Here is a 22368-nt window from a genome sequence, read left to right on the forward strand (position 1 = left end):
CATATAACGCGCGAGGGGTATGCGCGGTACGTAAAATCACGTATAACGCGCGCGTTATATCCGCGAAAATACGGTAATGCTGAAGGCATCTCCTATATGCTGAAATTGGGATCTTTGTTCGATCAGTGTTTAAATAAAGACTTTATCGTTGGTTGAAAAAACGCCTCCCTTGCTTTCTGTTTTGACTATTTTAAAAATAGGGTCACTGTCAGCGTACTTGTGCCTGTGTTCGTGATGGGATATTTCAGAAATTTCTTTTGTCTTCATATAGCAGTGGCCTACCCAGTTTCAGTTCAGGCCCACCCAGTGGCAGCTTGCATTGTCATAGTAGCTGGCGAGAATCCCCAAACCCCACCAGCTAGCGATTCCTATCCAGAGCCATGTGTGGGGGTGCTTTTCGGTGTTAGCAACTGGAAGCTGACTCCCTGACTCAAGGAGGCTCTGGAGAGGACTGCTTAGCTAATAGGGCTTGGGGATCCTTGTTAGTGAGCAGAGAAGAAACATGTGGGCCTAAGTTCTTTTCAGAATCGTGCCTAAAGGTGCCTATCTTTGTCTTCACTCCCAAATATTCCCATTTAAGCGTTAGGCGCAGGTAGCCTCCATGTGATAGGCACCTACCTTTTATAGAAATGGGTAGGTGCCTATTAGCCAATTATTATTATTTTTCCAATTATGAATTTGTTAAAGCTCTTTTAGGTGATTAATGTAGGCATTTAATATAGCATCCTTTTATAGAATCTGGCCCCAGGTGACTAGACTTCAAATTTCATATTCTCACATTACCTGGGATACCACTTTAGCTATGTGAAGGGTGGGTTTGTACTTGTGTGTACACTTCTCCCTCCATATTCGCTGTGATAGGGGATTAACAGACCCACGAATTGAGAAAAACTGCAAATAACTTTTTGATATGTTATTTGCTGTTTTCTATTAAAAACCATTGTGAATATGGTGAAACTGTGAATAACATCGTGGGAGACCTGGCCTGTTCCTGAAGGAGAGGCAAAACTCGGTGAAGAAAGTGCTGGGAATCAACAAGTTTCTCTGTAAACGTTTGGAATCAGCGATTTCTCTAACTAAGCTGATGTCATTTGGGGGAGGAGCCAGAAAGCTAAAAACCACAAATAATCGAAACCGCGATTGCTGAAACTGCGAATATGGAGGGAGAAGTGTAATGTGTTATAAAGCACCAGTAAAAATGTGGAAGTACATTTTCTGTCATTTGATGTATTGATTTTTTTTTTTTTTTTTTCCAGAGGATCTACGACAATATGTCACCACAATGGTGTGCGTGGCTGTGGATGGTAAACCAGTTATAGGAGTCATACACAAGCCCTTCTCTGCATACACAGGTAAGTATCCAGCCATCAAAACACTGGAGGCACCGAGAAATTAGATATTTGAGAGCATGTCTTAATACGTTGTGAAAAGAACTGAGTTCATAGGACTCAAACAGAAAATCTAACTATTGCTCTAAATTAAAAGATGGAGATCAAGTGTAAAACTGCATGCCAACTAGGAATGTTTTATGAAAAGAGGTTATAATTATGGTACAACAGTTTGTTATTGGTTTTCTGAATAAATTACAAACATGCACACAGGGCATAGCCCAAAACAGAAGCAAGTCCCATACAAAACTGGAACAATAATCACAAATAAAATAGCATGAACCCCTACCCCCTCCTGGAGTAGGGAGCAACCTCCAGTATACAGAACAAGGAAACAAAAAGAACAGCAGCAAGATAATATGGACCACATCCCACCGAGTACAGATCATATATCCAAACAAAGCAAAAGGCATAATGATGCACTGCAACATCATAGCTAATATGAAAAGAAAAATCCAATATCCCAATTAATTTAACTATAATGCTTCCCCCTCAACCCATCCAAACCCAACCCAAAGCGTTACCTCAGCAAAGAACTTGGAAAACTACTGACTCTTAGAGCCTTCCGAGATCTTGCTTCCATCTTTCCAAGAAGCAGGAGAACAAGTAATCCCCAACCCAGATAGAGCAGAGAGAAAACAAACAAACAACCCCCCCCCCCCCCCCACACACACACACACACCCTCTCGTGTCCCCGTCTGCCACACCCACCTACCCACGCAACCCCAATATTAGGAAAGGGAATTTAGGACCTCATTGCGTGCCCTGGGATCTAAGGATTGATGTAGGGGTCCCATATCTGAAGGAATTGTTGTTTATACTTATAGCTGGTAGAGGCTACTCTCCACTCCAAAAGCAAAAGTGTAAGAAGTCTGCTTCTCCAAGCCCAAAAGGAGAGAGCCGCTGCAGTGGTCCACACAGACAGGATTATCTTTTTTCCCAAAACTCCAACCCGCCTCATAAACAGCCACTGACCCTGCAAGGGAAGCCAAAAAGCTTCATATTTGTCAAGCAGAAGGGACTCCATATAGCAGAGCACTAGTCTCCAAAACCTCTTAACCTTGGGGTACAACCAAAAGGCATGAATAAACAAATGGATATGATGAGTACATTTCTGACAATCGGGCGATGGTATAAACCCCAAAAGATGAAGCTGGCTCTGTGTATAATATGCCCGATGGAGCACCCGAAATTGGCAATTTCACAAGTCTCCATTAACTGAAATACTTGGAATCCATCTAATCAAAGCTTCCAAATACAACGATTCTGAGGGAATATCCAAATCGGTACACCACCTCTCCTTTAAGACAACCCACCTAGGGGGTGAAATGAGACTCTGAAGGGTTTTATGCAACCCAGAGACAGTGAAGCCATTTTTCCAAGTAAGGTTGCAACACCTCCTGGAAACGGACCTCAATGGGGAAAGTCAAACTAACCCGGTCCAAGGGTCAAATGTAATGTTGTAGTTGTTTAAAAGCTAAAAAAAATCCCCCAAGGAGAACTGGTATCAAGTCTGCAGATCCACCTAAGACTATACTGTTCCATCAGCACGTAAAACCTGATGTAAAAGAGTAGTGCCCTGAAAACTAAGTTTCCGGAAACTGGCATTGTCCGAACCCGGGGAAAACTGCACATTACACTGAATAGGTAGGTAACCAGTCACCCGGAGGTTGCCACCCCACCCACCCACTAGAAAAGACCAAATCTCCTGTAAGGATTGCAAAAGGAAACTACCTTTGAAGGAGTTGACGCTGTGGCACATGAAGGCTCCCCTTTCTCACCATCCCTATTCAATGTCTACGTAAGTGTGTTCGATCAACATATCGCTGACCTCAACGCTCACACCTTCTCCTATGCAGATGACATCTACCTCCTATTCATGGATAAAGACTCAGTACTAGACATAATTTAGTACATTACTACACTAATAGAAGACTTAAACTCATGGTCTCACCAGCGCTTCCTCAAATTGAACAAACAGAAAACAAAGGTGCTCTGGTTTGGCAGCCAAAACACACCACCTCCACAGGAAATCACCTTGAACAAGGGTGAGCAGATACCTATAAGCAGAACGTCAAGGGTGCTTGGGGTACTACTCAACTCGAAATTAACCATGAGAGACCAAGTCAACTCACTGGTCAAGAAGATCTTCTTTCGATTAAGACAGCTGAGAACAATCAGATCAGCCCTAAGCCCGAAAAACTTCAGGACAGTGGCCCAAGTTGTCCTCCTCCCCTACTTGGACTACTGTAACTCCCTCTACTGCTGCATCACAGAGAAAGACCTTAAGAAACTTCAGGTACTCCAAAACACAGCTGCAAGACTCATCCTTCGCAAAACCAAATATGAGAGGGCAAGTCCACTGCTTAAGGAATTGCACTGGGTACCAGTTAAAAGCAGAGTTCAGTTCAAAATTGCATGTATGGTCCATAAAGCCATATATGGAGAAAGCTCAGCTGGACTCTCTTCTGTCATCTCGATCTTACAATCCTTCAGTGGCTTGAGGACAGCTCAAAGCTGGAAGCTGCCACTCCCCTCCCCATGCCAGGTCCGGAGAAAAGCTCTCTTCGAGACCACCTTTGAATTCCAAGGACTCTTTCCACACACTTTCAATTCAGGAAGGCACTGAAAACATATCTATTCTCTTCACTGCACTGATTTGTTACAACGTATTCATGTACATGTAGCATATACCTCCGTTTCATTTCTAATATTATGTAAGCTGCAATGATTCCTAGTCGACATTTGCGGGATACAAGAATCAGTATGGTATAGTAACAGAGGATTTTCACATTTTCATGTACTGGCGGGCCTGAAGATCTGATGGCCTGAAGAATATCCTGCTTATAGGCTTAATTCAAGATTACTGTGTAGGGTCTCGATCCACAGCGGACCATGAGTGGGCCTAAGATTCAGTGTGCAGGGAAGCCAGGATTCCAAAAAAGAATGGAGCTCACCTCTTTAATCGCCTCCGAGATCCCGACCAAGCAGAGATTACTCCACCAGGACTGATTCTCCATGTCCTTGAGCTTTTTTCCAAGTGCCGAAACGCGAGCCCGAAGACACTGCTGCTCCCCATCATATTGCTGAACCTGATCCTCAATGGTGGCAAGGCGATGCTGGTAAGAAGCAAATTCCCCTGCAACGATTCCAGCCGTGTGTCCACCGTGTCCAATTTATCTACAGTTGCTGCAGCTTAGTTGTTAGCGAATCCTCCAGAAGCGACTTGACTTCCTTCACCCAGCCTGTTAACCATGGAAGAGGAGGATTCGCCCTCCGCCATCTTGGAGTCCCCGGTCCGGCTGCGGTCTCGCTCTCGGCGTGGTAATTTCGAGGTCTTGAAGCTCTGCAACTGCTGCTCACTTGACTCACAAGGTCTTAAAAGACTACCGGTATAATTGGTAGGGCAGGAGTAGCACCGATCAGCAGATTTATAATGAAAGTAGCGAGGGACCACAGGAGCTCACCCCTCCGACATCTGCTCAGCAGCTCACCCACAAAAAAGGTATGTGCGGGTGGGCAGACAAGTGGGGGAAGTAAAAAAAAAATTGGAGAAGAGAGGGATCCCTCCTGTCCCGGCCTACCAGAAGCCTGCATGAAGTCTGGGAGGGGGGTCGGGTGATGACCCAAATATAGGACGAGACCCCCATTTTTGGACCATTATTTTGGTCAAAAAATCTCATCCTATATTCGAGTATATATGGTAATTAGACTTTGGAATTTTTTTGCCAGAGAATGTGGTAAAAGCAGTTAAATTAGCAGGTTTAAATAAGATCTGGATAATTTCCTAAAATAAAAGTCTAGAAGTTGTTAAGATGGATTTGGGAAAATCCACTGCTTATTTCTAGGACAAGCAACATAAAATCTGTTTTACTCTTTTGGGATCTTGTCAGATAACTTGTGACCTGAGTTGACCACTGTTGGAAACAGGATACTAGACTTGATGGAACTTCGGTTTGTCCAGTATGCCAACACTTACATTCTTATGACATAATAACATAACAGTTTATAAAGTTCAATCAGACCGCAATTGCAAAATTATTTTAGAGTTATAGACTTGTACCTTTCCCTTAAAACTGCTGATTTTAGAACAGGTTAGTACATAGGCTGTAAAATATATTAAGAAAAGAAAAATGAGAATTAAGGGCAAAAAGAGGAAATGGGGTTGCTGAGGAACAAACAAGATGACAGCTGAGAGTTTTTGGTCAATATTGTTGCTGCAGTTTTGGAATAGATGCCCCACCACCACCTTTATGATTTCAACTATGACGCTGTAAAAGGGGAATTTTATGGTAATGTTTATTTTTAATTCTTTTCTCTGTCCTGCACTGGATGTTACCTTTCTCTGTCCTGCACTGGATGTTTCCATGTAAGTGCCAAATTGTCTACTGGTAAAAGTCAAATATATGAGTTGCCAGGTTCCTGGGAGGGAGTGGGGGAAGGGAGAAGCAGTTTTTTTTACAATAGCATCTCCAGGTCTGTCGCACAGCAGCAAGAGGCACTGTCTCTGAGGCATTTGACTGGCCCCCAAAATGTATGTTTATAAAAGGAACGCAACTAGCATTTGTGTGTTTTACTATTATTAGGAATATATGAGGCACAATGTGTCAAAGCTGTAGTTACTCTTTAAACAGGACCTGTTTTCTTGTATTCTGTACAATCTCCCTTTGTCCAGCTATTCTGTTAGCTGGTTCCTAAATTCTGTTGTGGTCCCTTTCTGAAATTTTTGAAAGGGACTATTCATTCTTGCCTGCCTTTCTCGGCCACCAGTCTGTTTCTGCTTCTTTCCCCTCAGGTTTCAAATATCTATTCACAGAAACTAATCCTATGGTTATTCTTATTTCTTCTGCATGTTATTCCTCCATCCAGGGCTGGTTCTAGACATTCTGGGCAGAAATTAAGGAGGGGACCCCTGATCCCCTCTCCTCTCTATACCCTCCCCTTGATATCCCTACCTCCTATTACTAACACACATAAAACAACTTAAAATGAATTATTTACACACAAAACACAGGCAAACCTTTACCAAATACAGAACAAGAGATCACAAATAGAACTTGAACAGGGAACCCCAAGAAATTAAACTGGGGAAATATTACAACACTGGAGAAATAAAAATAGATTTGTACTTCTTTCTGTACTGAACACACAAGGATCCCAGGCCCAGGTCCAAAAATTAGCCACCTCCCTGGATGGTGGAGATCCCAAAACTCTGCCAGTTAAAGACCACCTCCTTCTGGCAGCCAGAAATCTCCAAGCTCTACAGCTAGCGGAAATGACTCTGAGCTGTCACCAGCTACAGATCTTGAAGAGTTCTGGCCGCTAGACTAGAGGAAGAGGAATTCAGATGGCAGGGCTTTGAGAAGCCCACCAACTTAGGTATTTATATTTTGAATTTGGGTAGGAGGCATGGGGCTTGGCAGGAAGAAAATTTAGTGCCTACCCACTTTGAACTCAGGACCACTGCCCACCCTCACTCACCCATGAGTTCTCTGGTAAGCCACTGGACACAATACAAAGATCTGTGATGCACATATCCAAAAGCTAACATATTCCAGGTAATATATTTAAAATAAAACTCTTTAGTCTACTTTTGTTGCCTGCACATTTTATTTTTCTATCATGTTGGTCCCATTTTGACTCTTCTGCTTTCCTGTAACTTCTGATCATTCACTTTCCAGTGGTTGCTGTCCATATGTTTTTTTCTCCTCTCTCCTGTCTTGTTTCATTGCATCACTACGTACTCCTGTCTTTGATATACGAATCTTTCCTTATTAGCTCTTCCTGCCCTTTTTAACTTTTCTGCCTCTCCAACCACTCAAATTTCAACCTTACATAGAAATATAGAATATGAAGGCAGAAAAGGGCCACGGCCCATCAAGTCTGCCCACTCTAATGACCATCCCCCAAAAGTTCTTCTTTGAAGTGATCCCACGTGCTTATCCCATTTTTTTGTTTTGTTTTTAAATCTAGCATGCTGCTGGCCTCAATTACCTGCAGTGGTAGATCATTCCAGTGATAACCACCCTTTCGGTGAAGAAATACTTCCTGGTGTCGCTATGAAATCTCCCACCCCTGATTTTCAACGGGTGCCTTCTTGTTGCCGTAGGTCCTTTAAGGAAAAATATATCTTCTTCTACTTCAATATGGCCCGTGACATATTTGAACGTCTCAATCATGTGCCGTATTGAAGTAGAAGATATCTTTTTCCTTAAAGGACCTACGGCAACAAGAGGGCACCCGTCACCTTTTTACTTTTCATCCACTTACTAATTTTCCTTCTCCATTTCTCTTGCTCTAAGAACATAAGAGCATAAGAATAGCTTTACTGGGTCAGACCAGTGGTCCATCTAGCCCAGTATCCCGTCATCACAGAGGCCCAATCCAAGTTGCAAGCCTGGCAAACCAAATAGTAGCAGTATTCCATGCTACCAATCCAGGGCAAGCAGGTGGTCTCATAGGTTGCCTGCATTTCATCCATCAGGTTCGGACCACAAAGATCAGATCTTACGCAAATTGGATATCCATTATTTGGAAAGGACTGTTGAGTTCAGGCTGTCTGATCACTTTTTTGTTCTAACTGCTGTGCCTCACTATGGTAGGACGGCATCCAAGTTCTTGATCGCTTAATGGATTTGAATAGTCATTTCCATGACTTACATCTCCCGTGGCAAGCAGCCGCCAATCTTGCTTAAAGCACATATGACGAGAAGTATAGCTGCATCATGGGAGGAATCTCATGCGATTCATCCTGATGAAATTTGCAGGGCGGTTACTTGGTCCTCTCTTCATACTTTTACCCACAGCACATTCTGATGCCGTTTTTGGGGCCTCGGGTTTGAGGGCTGATTCTTCTGTCCCTCCCTAGCTATTGTAGCGTTGGTACATCACCTAGCATATGAAATTCAGAAGGGATGTAACAGAATGGAAGATTAGGTTTATACCTTCAATAATCTTCCTTGGAGGATTCCATGCAACCCACCCTCTCTGTATTCACTTAGTTGTTTGAAGTAGCCTGCTCCTTTCTTCCTCAGTTACTCTCATTACAGGCTTGAAGATTTTCCAGCCAGTTGCCAGACCTTTGGGGAGTTTCTGTGAGTATGGACATTACCGAAGGCCTTTCTTGGGTGCTCACTTCATATTGCAGGCTAGTTCTACATTGTTCCTCCAGTGTTGCCTTTGTGCCTGTTTATCACTTGTTTATATTTTGCAGAGCAAACCAGTTCTGTTGATGGGGATTCTCCCCCATACCCCCTTGTCATGGATTTGTTCAGGTATGTTGCTTGGCTTTGGGACTTAACTGGATATGCTTCCTAGCTCTCAGGCTAAGGGGGTGGAGCGGGTGCTCAGAAAGATTGTGGATTTCTGCAACTCTCGGACTGCGGGTTGGGATTGAATACCTAGTTTATGGAATCTTCCAGGGACTAATAGAAAGAAGATTATCAAAGGTATAAACCTAATCTTCCATTTTTCTCATTGACATCACTGGAATAAGGGCTGGTTCTATGTGGAAGACTGCAATATCTAGCCTAGCTCCTAGCCGTGTAGGCTAAGACCATTCAGCTTCAAAGAGCCTATTAGCCTCCTCCTAGGATTTCCAGTTCACGAACTGGACCTGATATAACAGAGAGCTTGACTTCTTAGCCCCAAGTCATTGCTTGGAAGTGAGAGCTTGGGCTCTCTGCAGCTCCAGGTAGCCCATAAGTAGGTTTGGTTTTAATTCAGCTGAACTGCTTGGTTTATCTTTATTCCTCTGCTGTTTGGGTAATAAAGCAATTAAAAAAACAATCAAATCTGTGAACCAAGTGAGTGGAATTTAAGATATGGTGGGTCCTAGTTTGCAGTTCAGAGTGAGGCCCATGCATGCTGGCTTATGTGGTGGGGTATGCTGCCAGGCTGCCTGCAGGAGTTGGTGGCTGAGCACAACTGCTGGCTCTGTTTTCCTCTTATATGACAAGCTACTTCTCACTACAGAAATGGAGGTCATTGGAGGCTACTGCTGTCCCAATGCCCTTAGTGAGAACTGCAACCACGTTACTGCAGTTTGTTTATAGCAGGAACAGCTTCAGCCTTCATTAGGACTTGGGGGTAGGTGATAGCCTATGTTCCTTCACTGACCTTGGGCTCAGAATGACTGTAGCAAGTGATTGTGCTAGTCAAGCAAGTCCAGGCAGCTGAGACTGGTCTCCTGAGCTCAGGAACGATGCAGAGTCCCCTGGCCCTGGGGCCAAAAGATGCGAGAAAGACCAGGTACCAGAAAGAGGCTGTATGGTCACTGGAGGCCAGCTGGAAATAGGGGACAACTTTGATTCATAGTCACTCAAAGATTTGGTGTCTGAGAGTCTTCCTCACCCCAGAGGAGAAGCATTCCCTAGTCATTTGTTCATTTCATTGGGAAGAGTTTTCTCACCTTATTGACTCTTTCCTCAGCCTCCTCAGCCAAGGCCTTAGACTTTGAGGTAAGCAGAGAATGCAATGGGGTCCCTTGGGCTGCAGTCTTCAAGGGAGGGTGACAGGATGGTCAGCAGGACTAAAGGAAAAGACATTATTAAGTATGACTGAATTTCATATTCTATAGTGGATAGTCAGTTTTTCTTTATTCAGTGATATATTTCTTTCAAAGCTTTTTGCAAATGCTACTAATTTCATTTTTCAGTGTCCTCCCCCCAAAAAGAAAATAAAAAAATAAAATAAATAAAATAAAATTGTCAACAGTTTTCAGACAGGAAGTGTAGCAGCAAAGTACCACTATTGTTACCACTGCTAAACGAGTGTTTCAGTATCTTAAAGCTAACCTGTTAACGAACTAAGCAGGTAGTTTCCCTTCTTAAAACTACTTCCTATTTGAAATTGCCTGCAAACTTTGCACCACCTTTTACTGTGTGTAAAAAATGTTCTTGTATAAACATGTGAATCTGAGAATCATTTCCTTTGGATTTAGATTTAATTACTTGTTTTTCTAAAACGAAACGCAAAGTAAATTGCCTTTTAACCACTGTGGATATTTTCCTTGCTCAAAGACCTTACAAGTCTAATGACTTCATTTACTGCCTTGCTTTGATATCTTAATGTGCCTTAATGCAAGCTATATGTGTAGTAAGTAGGCCCTACAAGCAGAAGAAAGAAGTTATCCTGCCATTGTATCGGGCGATGATGCGCCCGCATCTGGAGTACTGCGTCCAATATTGGTCGCCGTACCTAAAGAAGAATATGGCGATACTTGAGAGGGTTCAGAAGAGAGCGACGCATTTGATAAAAGATATGGAAAACCTTTCATACGCTGAAAGATTAGAGAGACTGAGGCTTTTTTCGCTGGAGAAGCGGAGACTTAGAGGAGATATGATAGAGACTTACAAGATCACGAAGGGCATAGAGAAAGTGAGAGGGATAGATCCTTCAAACTTTCAACAACTACAAGAACGAGAGGGCATTTGGAAAAATTAAAAGGGGACAGATTCAGAACCAATGCTAGGAAGTTCTTATTCACCCAACGGGTGGTGGATACCTGGAACGCGCTTCCAGAGGGCGTGATAGGGCAGAGTACGGTATTGGAGTTCAAGAAGGAATTGGACAATTTTCTGATGGAGAAGGGGATAGAAGGGTATAGATAGAGGGCTACTATACAGGTCCTGGACCTGATGGGCTGCCGCGTGAGCGGACTGCTGGGCATGATGGACCTCTGGTCTGACCCAGCAGAGGCACGGCTTATGTTCTTATGTTATTGAGAATAATAGGGTTTGTGTTAAATAACATGTGTTAATACAAGTTAGTAAATGAGGCTATTAAGTAGTTTTGTACTGAGGCAGTGGAAGGTGAAGTTTCTTACCTGAAGTCAAAAGGAAGTTTTGTTGTGAGAACTTTAGATTTGAACCTGCTTCTGTGGTCCTTGATTTTCATTTTTATAACCACTAGGCCACTCCTTGCATATTATTCCTCATCCTTGTCCATGCTCTAAACTTTGAATGTCTCTCCTGAGATCAGCTAAAAATATGCATTCTGTGAAAACCCACACATTTTTAAAAGGCGGACCTACACTTTCATAAATCATAAGTTCCTTTATGTCAACGATAATGGTAGGGGCATAGTATAATTGTTAATGTCCATTTCTTTCTTTTTCCACATTGTAGAATTTGCAGAATCATAGCGTCCATTTCATACGTCTTCTTTTAGTTTACCTTCATACCCAATAAAATGTCTCTCTCTTACAGCATGGGGCATGGTGAACGGTGGATCGAATGTAAAAGCACGTAACTCCTATAGTAAGACTCCTAAGATCATTGTGTCCCGCTCCCACGCAGGGAAAGTAAAGGAGGTTGCTTTGAAAACATTTGGAAATGAGACGGAGATAATTCCAGCTGGTGGTGCAGGTATGTTGGAGCTCTACCTTCCGTTGTCTTTGTTACCCTATTTGAAGCTATTTTAAATGTTATTGGCAAACTGTAGCCTATCAGGGGAGAAAGGGGCTTGATTTTGTTTTCCTACTGTATACCGTATTTTCACGCATATAACGCGCGCGTTATACGCGTTTTTACCTACCGCGCATACCCCTCGCGCGTTATACGCGTGAGCGCAGTATACAAAAGTTTTTCTACATAGTTCCCACCCCGCCCGACGCCCGATTCACCCCCCCCAGCAGGACCGCTCGCACCCCCACCCCGAACGACCGCTCGCACGCGCTCCCACCCGCACCTGCGATCGGAGCAAGAGGGAGCCCAAGCCCTCTTGCCCGGCCGACTCCCCGACAATATCGGGCCAGGAGGGAGCCCAAACCCTCCTGGCCACGGCGACCCCCTACCCCCACCCCGCACTACATTACGGGCAGGAGGGATCCCAGGCCCTCCTGCCCTCGACGCAAACCCCCCTCCCTCCAATGACCGCCCCCCCCAAGAACCTCCGACCGCCCCCCCAGCCGACCCGCGACCCCCCTGGCCGACCCCCACGACACCCCCACCCCCCTTCCCCGTACTTTTGGTAGTTGGCCGGACAGACGGGAGCCAAACCCGCCTGTCCGGCAGGCAGCCAACGACGGAATGAGGCCGGATTGGCCCATCCGTCCCAAAGCTCCGCCTACTGGTGGGGCCTAAGGCGCGTGGGCCAATCAGAATAGGCCCTGGAGCCTTATGTCTGTCCGGCCAACTACCAAAGGTACGGGGAAGGGGGGTGGGGGTGTCGTGGGGGTCGGTCAGGGGGGTCGCGGGTCGGCTGGGGGGGCGGTCGGAGGTTCTTGGGGGGGGGCGGTCGTTGGAGGGAGGGGGGTTTGCGTCGAGGTCAGGAGGGCCTGGGATCCCTCCTGCCCGTAATGTAGTGCGGGGTGGGGGTAGGGGGTCGCCGTGGCCAGGAGGGTTTGGGCTCCCTCCTGGCCCGATATTGTCGGGGAGTCGGCCGGGCAAGAGGGCTTGGGCTCCCTCTTGCTCCGATCGCGGGTGCGGGTGGGAGCGCGTGCGAGCGGTCGTTCGGGGTGGGGGTGCGAGCGGTCCTGCTGGGGGGGGTGAATCGGGCGTCGGGCGGGGTGGGAACTATGTAGAAAAACTTTTGTATCTCGTGGGCTCTTATTAGACTCTCTGCTGTGTCTTCCAGAAGGGAGGATATTTACGGTAGTGGGCAAGCCATAAGCTTCTAATAAAAGCATTTATGAGGGGGCGGTCGGAGGTTCTTGGGGGGGGGGCGGTCGTTGGAGGGAGGGGGGTTTGTGTTGAGGGCAGGAGGGCCTGGGATCCCTCCTGCCCGTAATGTAGTGCGGGGTGGGGGTAGGGGGTCGCCGTGGCCAGGAGGGTTTGGGCTCCCTTCTGGCCCGATATTGTCGGGGAGTCGGCGGTCCTTCGGGGTGGGGGTGCGAGTGGTCCTGCCGGAGGGGGGGGCAGGGCGGGTAAACGGAGAGTCGGGACAGCGCACGGAGAGTCGGGGTGGCCAGAGGAGAGTCGGGGCGGGCGAAAGGAGAGTCGGGGTGGCCAGAGGAGAGTCGGGGCGGGCGAAAGGACAGTCGGGCAGCATGCGCGTTATACCCGTGAGTGCAGTATACAAAAGTTTTTATACATAATATCGTGGTTTCTGCGCGCTATACCCGTGTGCGCGTTATACACGGGTGCGCGTTATCTGCGTGAAAATACGGTACCTCCCTCCTCCAGTTGAAAGCATGGGGTAACTTATTTGGCTAGCACAGGGACATCAATATGGTGCAGCAGAACTAAAGGAAAGGACATTATCAAGTATGATGGAATTTCATATTCTTTAGGGATAGTCAGTTTTTCTTTAATCAGTGATGTATTTCTTTCCAAGCATTTTGCAGATATTACTAATTTCACTTTTCAGTGTTCCCCCCCCCAAAAAAAAAATGAACAGTTTTCAGATAGCTCATGTAGCAGCAAAGTACTTCTATTATTATTACTGCTAAATGAGTATTTCAGTATCTTCTTATAACTAACCTGTTAACCAACTAAGCAGGTAGTTTCCCTTCTGAAAACTGCTTCCTATTCGAACTTTGCACCTTCTTTTACTATGTGTAAAAAAGAATTTTCTTGTATAAACATGTAAATTTGAGAATCATTTTTTAATTGCTTGTTCACTTTCCAAAAATGCTAGGACTAGAGGGGGCATGCGATGAAGCTACTAAGATTTAAACAAACTGGAGAAAATATTTCTTCACACAATGTGTAATTACCTGGAATTCGTTGTCGGAGAATGTGGTGGAATTAGTTAGTTTAGCAGGATTTTTAAAAGGCTTGGATAATTTCCTAAAAGAGAAGTCCATAGGTCATTATTGAGATGGCTTGGGGTAACATAGAAACATAGAAAAAGATGGCAGATAAGGGCCGTGGCCCATCTAGTCTGCCCACCCTAATGACCCTCCCCTATTTAACTCTGTGTAGAGATCCCACGAGATGATCCCATTTCTTCTTAAAATCAGGCACGCTGCTTGCTTCGATCACCTGAAGTGGAAGTTTATTCCAGCGATCAACCACTCTTTCGGTGAAAAAGTATTTCCTGGTGTCGCCGTGCAATTTACCGCCCCTGATTCTCCATGGATGTCCTCTTGTCGCCGTCGGACCTTTGAAAAAGAAGATATCCTCTTCTACCTCGATACGGCCCGTGAGGTATTTGAACGTCTCGATCATGTCTCCCCTCTCTCTGCGTTCCTCGAGTGAGTATAGGCGTAATTTATCCAGCCGTTCCTCGTACGGGAGATCCTTGAGTCCCGAGACCATCCGGGTGGCCATCCGCTGGACTGACTCAAGTCTCAGTACATCCTTGCGGTAATGAGGCCTCCAGAATTGTACGCAGTACTCCAGATGGGGCGTCACCATGGATCTATACAACGGCATAATGACTTCAGGCTTACGGCTGATGAAACTCCTACGTATACATCCTATGATCTGCCTAGCCTTAGATGAAGCCCGCTCCACTTGATTGGCAGTCTTCATGTCTTCACTGATGATTACCCCTAAATCCCGTTCTGCAGCAGTCCTTGCTAGGATCTCGCCATTTAGGGTGTAAGTCTTGCATGGATTTTGATTGCCAAGGTGCATGACTTTGCATTTTTTGGCATTGAAATTCAGTTGCCAGGTCCTAGACCATTGCTCCAATAGGAGTAGGTCGTGTATCATATTGTCCGTTGTGCTCATACCTATTATATTACATAGTTTGGCGTCATCGGCGAATAATGTTATTTTACCCCGAAGCCCCTCAGCCAAGTCCCTTATAAAGATATTGAAAAGGATCGGGCCCAAGACCGAGCCCTGCGGCACTCCGCTGATCACTGCTGTCGTTACGGAGGGGGGTGCCGTTCACCACCACCCTCTGAAGTATACCACTAAGCCAGTCTCCAACCCATTTTGTCAAAGTGTCACCTAATCCTATAGAACTCATTTTGCACAACAACCTGTGGTGTGGGACACTATCAAATGCTTTGCTGAAGTCCAAGTATACAATGTCCAAGGACTTTCCAACATCAAGCTTCCCCGTCACCCAGTCAAAGAAGCTGATCAAGTTGGATTGGCAGGATTTCCCCTTGGTAAATCCATGTTGACGGGGATCCCGTAGATTCTCCACGTCCAGGATCTTATCTAATTGGTGTTTGATTAGAGTTTCCATTAGTTTGCTCACTATTGATGTGAGACTCACTGGTCTGTAGTTCTCAGCCTCCGTCCTGCAACCTTTTTTGTGGAGTGGAATGACGTTAGCCGTTTTCCAGTCCAACGGGACTCTACCTGTGCTAAGGGAGAGATTGAAGAGCGCGGATAGTGGTTCCGCCAGGAAGTCCCTTAACTCCCTGAGCACCCTGGGGTGTAGGTTGTCTGGCCCCATTGCTTTGTTGACCTTGAGTTTTGACAGCTCACAGTAGACACTGCTTGTTGTAAACTTGAAATCACTAAACGGGTCTACTGAGCCATCCTTTTTCTGTAGCTGAGGGCCGGAACCTGGCGCTTCGCGGGTGAAGACTGAACAGAAGTATTTGTTTAACAATTCGGCTTTTTCTGAGTCAGCTTCTACATAGTTCCCGTCTGGTTTCCTAAGGCGTACTATACCGCTTGTGTTTCGGTTTCTGTCGCTAATATACCTGAAGAAGGATTTATCGTCCTTCATGATGTTCTTTGCTAAAGTTTCCTCCATTCGGAATTTGGCCTCTCTAACTGCTGTTTTGACAGCTCTTGTCTTAGTCAAATAGACTTCTCAAGAGTCCTGAGATCCTGTATGTTTGTAAGAAATGAACGCTTTTTTCTTTTCTTTTATGAGGTTCGAGATCTCCGCAGAGAACCATTGTGGTTTAGTGTTCCTGCGCCGTTTACTCACTGATTTTATATAGCGGTTGGTTGCCTCCTGAATGGTAGCTTTCAGAGTTAACCACAGTTCTTCTACATTATCTGTTCCTGCTCGGTTTTGTAGCGCTTGATGGATGAAATCCCCCATACCCTCAAAGTTGACGTTCTTGAAGCTAAGGACCTTGGTCAATGTGTTAGTTTTGGCGAAACCCTTCCTGAGATTGAACCATACCATGTTGTGGTCACTGGAGGCCAACTTGTCGCCCACTGAGACCCCAGTGACACTTTCACCATTGGTAAGTAATAGATCTAGTATTGCCTGTTCCCTCATTGGCTCCGATACCAGTTGCCTCAGTTTAGCTCCCTTCATAGAGTTCAATAGTCTCCTGCTGCTGCTGGATGCAGTGGAAAGTGTGTTCCAATCCACATCAGGCATATTGAAGTCTACTAATAACACTGTATCCCCACGTAAGGTGATATTCTCTATGTCACCAATTAATTCCATATCCAGGTCATCCTGTTGCCTTGGGGGTCTGTATATTATGCCAAGATACAGGCATTTGTCATTCCCCCTGGCCAAATATCTGTGATTCTGGTGACTTTAATATCATCCTTAGTGTATATTGCTACCCCTCCTCCCATTCTGCCCTCCCTGTCTTGGCGAAGTAGGTTGTATCCTGGTATGACCATGTCCCATCCTTGGGAGTCTGTGAGCCAGATCTCAGATATCGCCACCACATCCAGGTCAGCGTTCCTCATTTCAGTCTCTAGTTCCAGGATCTTGTTGCCCAAACTGTGGGCGTTGACGTACATAGCCCTCCATGTAGTATGTTTGCTACTGCTTATTCCTAGGATAAGCAGTATAAAATCTATTGATGATCTCACTGGATGTTCAATGACCTAGAGGAAGGAACATCCAGTGAGATCATCAAGTTTGCAGATGACACAAAGCTATGCCGGGCAATCAGATCGCAGAAGGATAGCGAGGAACTCCAGAGCGACTTGTGTCAGTTAGAGAAATGGGCGGAGAAATGGCAGATGAAGTTTAATGTGGAAAAGTGCAAAGTAATGCATTTAGGCAGAAAGAACAAGGAGCACGAGTATAGAATGTCAGGAGCAACTCTGGGTAGAGCGAACAAGAAAAGGACCTGGGCATGCTGATAGATAGGACCCTGAAGCTGTCAGCACAATGCGCGGCGGCGTAAAGAAAGCAAATAGAATGTTAGGCATGATAAAGAAGGGAATCACGAGTAGATCGGAGAGGGTTATAATGCCGCTTTATAGAGCAATGGTCAGACCACACTTGGAATACTGTGTCCAACATTGGTCTCCCAACCTAAAGAAGGATATAAAACTGCTAGAGAGAGTGCAGAGACGATCAACAAAGCTAGTAAAAGGTATGGAGAATCTGAAATACGAGGAATGACTTAAGAGACTGGGATTGTTCTCCCTTGAGAAAAGGAGACTGCAAGGGGATATGATCGAGACCTTCAAAATACTGAAAGGAATCGACAAAATAGAGCAGGAAAAAAAGTTATTTACAATGTCCAGTGTGACACGGACAAGAGGACATGGACTGAAGCTAAGGGGGGACAAGACCAGGACAAATATCAGGAAGTTCTGCTTCACACAAAGAGTGGTTGACACCTGGAATGCTCTCCCAGAGGAGATTATAGCGGAATCGACCGTCCTAGGATTTAAAAACTAACTAGATGCACATCTCCTTACGAGAGGCATAGAGGGTGACTAAAATTACACAAGGTGTACACCTGGCTGGGCCTTCGAGTGCACGGATCATAGAAACATAGAAAAAGATGGCAGATACGGGCCGCGGCCCATCTAGTCTGCCCACCCTAATGACCCTCCCCTATTTAACTCTGTGTAGAGATCCGAAGGTCTGATCCAGAGATGGTGCTTCTTATGTTCTTATGTACTACTTAGGATCTAGCTAGCTGGGCACTTGTGACCTGGATTGGCCACTGTTGGGAACAGGATACTGGGCTAGATGGACCATTGGTTTGACCCAGTAAGGCTATTCTTATGTTCTAACATGCTGGCCATGAGATAGATCCAACCTGCCTTCGTTGGTACAGTCCACTTGAGGTTTTTAGGAAAAAAAATTTCAACTTAACAAGCACACACAATTTGAAAAATTGCAGAACTATTTGGTGAACATGAAGTCACAAGAGAATTACAGACTTTAATAGGAATAAATCTTACTATAATAAGCTAACATATTTATGCAACCTGTACACATGGGTTTACGATTGTAGCAAACTGTTGAGAACTCTTGTTTGCCCTTACGTCACTGCAGTAGAAGCAATTGATTTCTGTCTGATTCTCTCCTCTGGTTTTGAGAGCAACTCCTCCACAGTGTGTGCAGCTACAGTCAGCCTCATCAGCTAAGAAATGTGAAATGGTAAATGAGAGTTTTATGATACATGTACAAAAAAAAAAAGTAGGAACAAAAACAATTTTATGTGGAAGGAAAAAAGTCTCCCCTTCTCAAATCTGAGTCAAACTTAAAAAGCCAAGGACAATTATGGGCCCTTAGTCTGGACTTCTTCCTTTATTGGAGTAGTATTGTCTACGACACCACCCGTAAAAGTTGTTGCACCAACTTTATGGAATGTCCTGCCTATTCACCTCAAACAGCAAGATTCTTTTCCCAAATTTAAATTGGAACTAAAAACATTTTTATTTGAAGACATTTACAATTGTAGCATTTTCCCCCTCCTCCTGTACGCTTCCCTTTCCCCCCATCTTTCCTATATATACATTGTATTTCTTCCCCTCCCAATTTGATTTTTGTAAAAAGTTTTACCGTGTATGTAATATGTTTTTATCCCAGGACAAGCAGGCAGCCTATTCTCACACATGGGCGACGTCATCCACGGATCCCGGATGCGGACAGCCTCGCAAGCAGACTTGCTTGTAGAAACTTAGAAGTTTTGAGTCATCCGCACTGCGCGTGCGCGAGTGCCTTCCCGTCCAGCGCAGGACAAGTCTCCTTAATTTTCCGCGGAGCCGAGAACTCAGTCTTTGACTCTGCGTTTATCTTTGTTACTTCATGCTTTCTCTCACCGCGGTTTGAGTTTATTTTCTTCACAAATCGCTGTGTTCTTTTCTTTATTTCTAGTTTAAAAAAAAAAAAATCTTATTTTATTTTTCTTCCATTTGATTGGCGGGGGAGGCCGCTCGGCCGCAGCCCGCGGGTTTCGACTTCACTGCGGCTATTTTTCCTCCTATGTCCTGGCCAGCAATGGCCTTCAAGAAGTGTAGCCAGTGACAGTGTGTGATTTCCCTCACGGACCCACACCTTTGGTGCCTCAAGTGCCTTGGGCCGGACCATCAACCGAAGTCGTGCGAGCGCTGTGCTACTCTTCAACCTTGAGCACTTAAACGTCGTCGGATTTTAGTGGAGAAGCTTTTCGGGATGGACTCTTCAGTCACACCCTCGACTTCGAAAGCGGCCTCGGTTCCACCTTCTACCGAGGGTCCTCCTGCCACCATAACTCCGACCTCGAGCCTCATCAAACCTTCTTCCTTTGCGGCGGCTTTCCTCGAGTACACCTGCTGTATCTTCTCCTGGATCCTCAGGTCAGACAGCTCAGCAGAAAGTTCCAGCGGTGGTCCTCAAGCTTCCTAAGACTTCCAAGTTGAAGCACATTTCCACTGCCACTTTGGAACTTCCAGCCATAGCAGGTGGTCCGGTTTCAGACGCGGATCCATCCTTGCCGGTTTCTTTCCAGACCATGTTGGAGAAGCAATTCTTTCAGTTCCTTACTAATATGGGATCCAGCCTGGGCATTCAGCAGACTCCCGCGAGGTTGAGCCGCTTCATTTGCCTCAGTCAGAACTTACACACTCTTTGCAGGGAGCAGACTCTCCTGCGAGTGTCTGGTCTGGTATCCAAGCACGCGAAGCAAGGAGCAGAATCTTTGCAAGTGCCTCGACAGGAATCCTCACACTCTATACAAGGAGCAGAGTCTTTGGGAGTGCATCGAGGTTCCTCCATCAAGCCTCTGGACCTTCGCTCTACAACCTCCAGTCCTATCCATTCTTTGGTGGCATCGGCTGCTTCTGTCTCCGAGGGGAAGTCTCCTCAATCTTCGAGATCTGCTTCCAAGCATCGCTCTCACCAACGATCGAGGCCTTCATCGAGGCATACTTCCAGGCATAGTTCTTCTTCTAAAGAACGTCCTTCAACAAAGCTTCTACTCCTACTTCGACTAGACCGCCGACTCCTCGCTCAAGGTCTCCACTTCCGAACTTCGAGGATGCAGCGGTTTCGATTGCTTCGTCCAAGTCTCCATATTCTTTTGATGCCTTTTTTTCCTGTCGAAGCTTCATCTTTGACCCAGGCTGCCTTGACGTCCTCGAGTCCTTCTCAAGGCAATGCATTAGTGGATCAGCTATCTTTCTCATCTTTTCTTCGTCAGATGGCTGTTGACTTGGATCTTCAATTAGATGCTGGTCCAAATACTCTAAGGAGTACCTCGAAGTCATGCATCTCCCTCAACCTCCGGCAGAGTCTCTTAAGCTTCCTCTTCACAAGCTTTTGTATCAGACTTTTGGTCAATGCCTGGAGACCCCTTGTACCATACCGGCTGTTCCAGGCAAATTGGACTCTAGGTATAAAACTGTACATCGCAAAGGGTTTGACAACTCACAGTTATCTCATCAGTCCCTGCTAGTCGAGTCCTCCTTGAAGAGGTCCCATCCTTCCAAGGTTTATGCCACCATTCCTCCTGGAAGGGAAGGGAAAATTATGGATAAATTTGGACGTCGCATCTATCAAAATGCCATGATGTCCTCTAAAGTCCTCAATTATAATTTTCATTTTATTACTTATTTTGAGTTCCTCATTTCTTTATTATCAAAATTCTTGATTTATTTGGATACTCAAAAGCACTTTGAATTTCAAGAAGTCCTTGCTTCTTTATCACAACTCTGATTACATCTCCTACAGTCATCTTACGATGCCTTCGAGTTATATGCCCGGGCAGCTACTTGGTCTGTAGTTATGCACCGCCTTGCCTGGCTTCATACCATTGACATGGACCCTAATCTTCAGGATCGCTTAGCTAATATTCCTTGTGTGGGCAATGACCTCTTTGATGAATCTATCGAGGCAGCCACCAAGAAATTGTCTGAACATGAAAAAAATCCTTTGCTTCTATTGTCAGACCTAAGCCAAAGCCAGATCCTGCCAAACCTACATGCCCTGCTCCTATATATCAACAGCGTTTTGTTCCTAGGACGGCTCCTTACAATCGCCGTCCTCTTAAAAAAAACAGCAGCCTCAGAAGCAACAAAAACCTCAACCTTCTACTGCACCTAAGGCTACTCAGCCTTTTTGACTGTTTAAAACAGAGCATAACCTCTACCGCTCTGACTCTGACTTCTTTTCCCCCTATAGGAGGTCGTCTCCATCATTTTTACCACCGATGGATGACTATTACATCCGACCTCTGGGTGCTCACCATAATCAGGGAAGGATACTCTCTTCATTTCACTCAGGTTCCACCAGAGCTTCCTCCAAGAGAGTATCCTTCCAGTCCTTCCCAGACCGCTCTTCTTCATAAAGCTCAAGCTCTGCTTCGTCTCCATGCCATCGAACCAGTTCCTTTGGAGGAGCAGAACAGGGGTTTTTACTCCCGTTACTTCTTTGTTCTGAAAAAGATGGGCGATTTGCGGCCCATTCTGGATGTCAGGGCTCTCAACAAATTTTTGGTCAAAGAAAAATTTTGAATGTTGTCCCTGGCATCCCTTTATCCCCTTCTCGAGCAGAATGACTGGTTATGCTCTCTGGATCTCAAGGAGGCCTACACTCGTATCCCCATTCATCCGGCCTCCCGTCAATATCTCAGATTTCGGGTGGGGAATCTGCATTATCAATACAGAGTGCTACCCTTCGGCCTGGCTTTATCTCCCAGAGTGTTCACCAAGTGCCTGGTAGTGGTAGCAGTAGCTCTACGGAACCATGGTCTTCAGGTATTTCCATACCTCGACGAACGGCTCATCAAAGATTCAACATCTCAAGGGGTTATTGTAGCGACCCAACGGACTACCGGGTTCCTACAAAGTTTGGGATTCGAAATCAACTTTCCCAAATCCCAACTTCAGCCCTCACAGAATCTACAATTCATTGGAGCTGTTCTGGACACTGTCCAACTCAGAGCATTCCTCCCACAACAACGTTTGGAGACTCTTCTTCAACT

General features: G+C 45.5%; 1 protein-coding gene across 1 annotated transcript in view; it reads left to right on the plus strand.

The window, feature by feature from the left end:
• The window catches only part of BPNT2 (3'(2'), 5'-bisphosphate nucleotidase 2), a 64887-nt gene that overhangs the window by 33522 nt on the left and 8997 nt on the right, over nucleotides 1–22368 (plus strand). Inside the window, exons 3-4 of the mRNA XM_033934519.1 lie at nucleotides 1257–1352; nucleotides 11597–11755. Of these exons, the coding sequence (XP_033790410.1) occupies nucleotides 1257–1352; nucleotides 11597–11755 (255 nt within the window). The remainder of the gene's footprint in view (nucleotides 1–1256; nucleotides 1353–11596; nucleotides 11756–22368) is intronic.

Source organism: Geotrypetes seraphini, chromosome 2, assembly GCF_902459505.1.
Source record: "Geotrypetes seraphini chromosome 2, aGeoSer1.1, whole genome shotgun sequence".
Classification (NCBI taxonomy): Eukaryota; Metazoa; Chordata; class Amphibia; order Gymnophiona; family Dermophiidae; genus Geotrypetes; species Geotrypetes seraphini.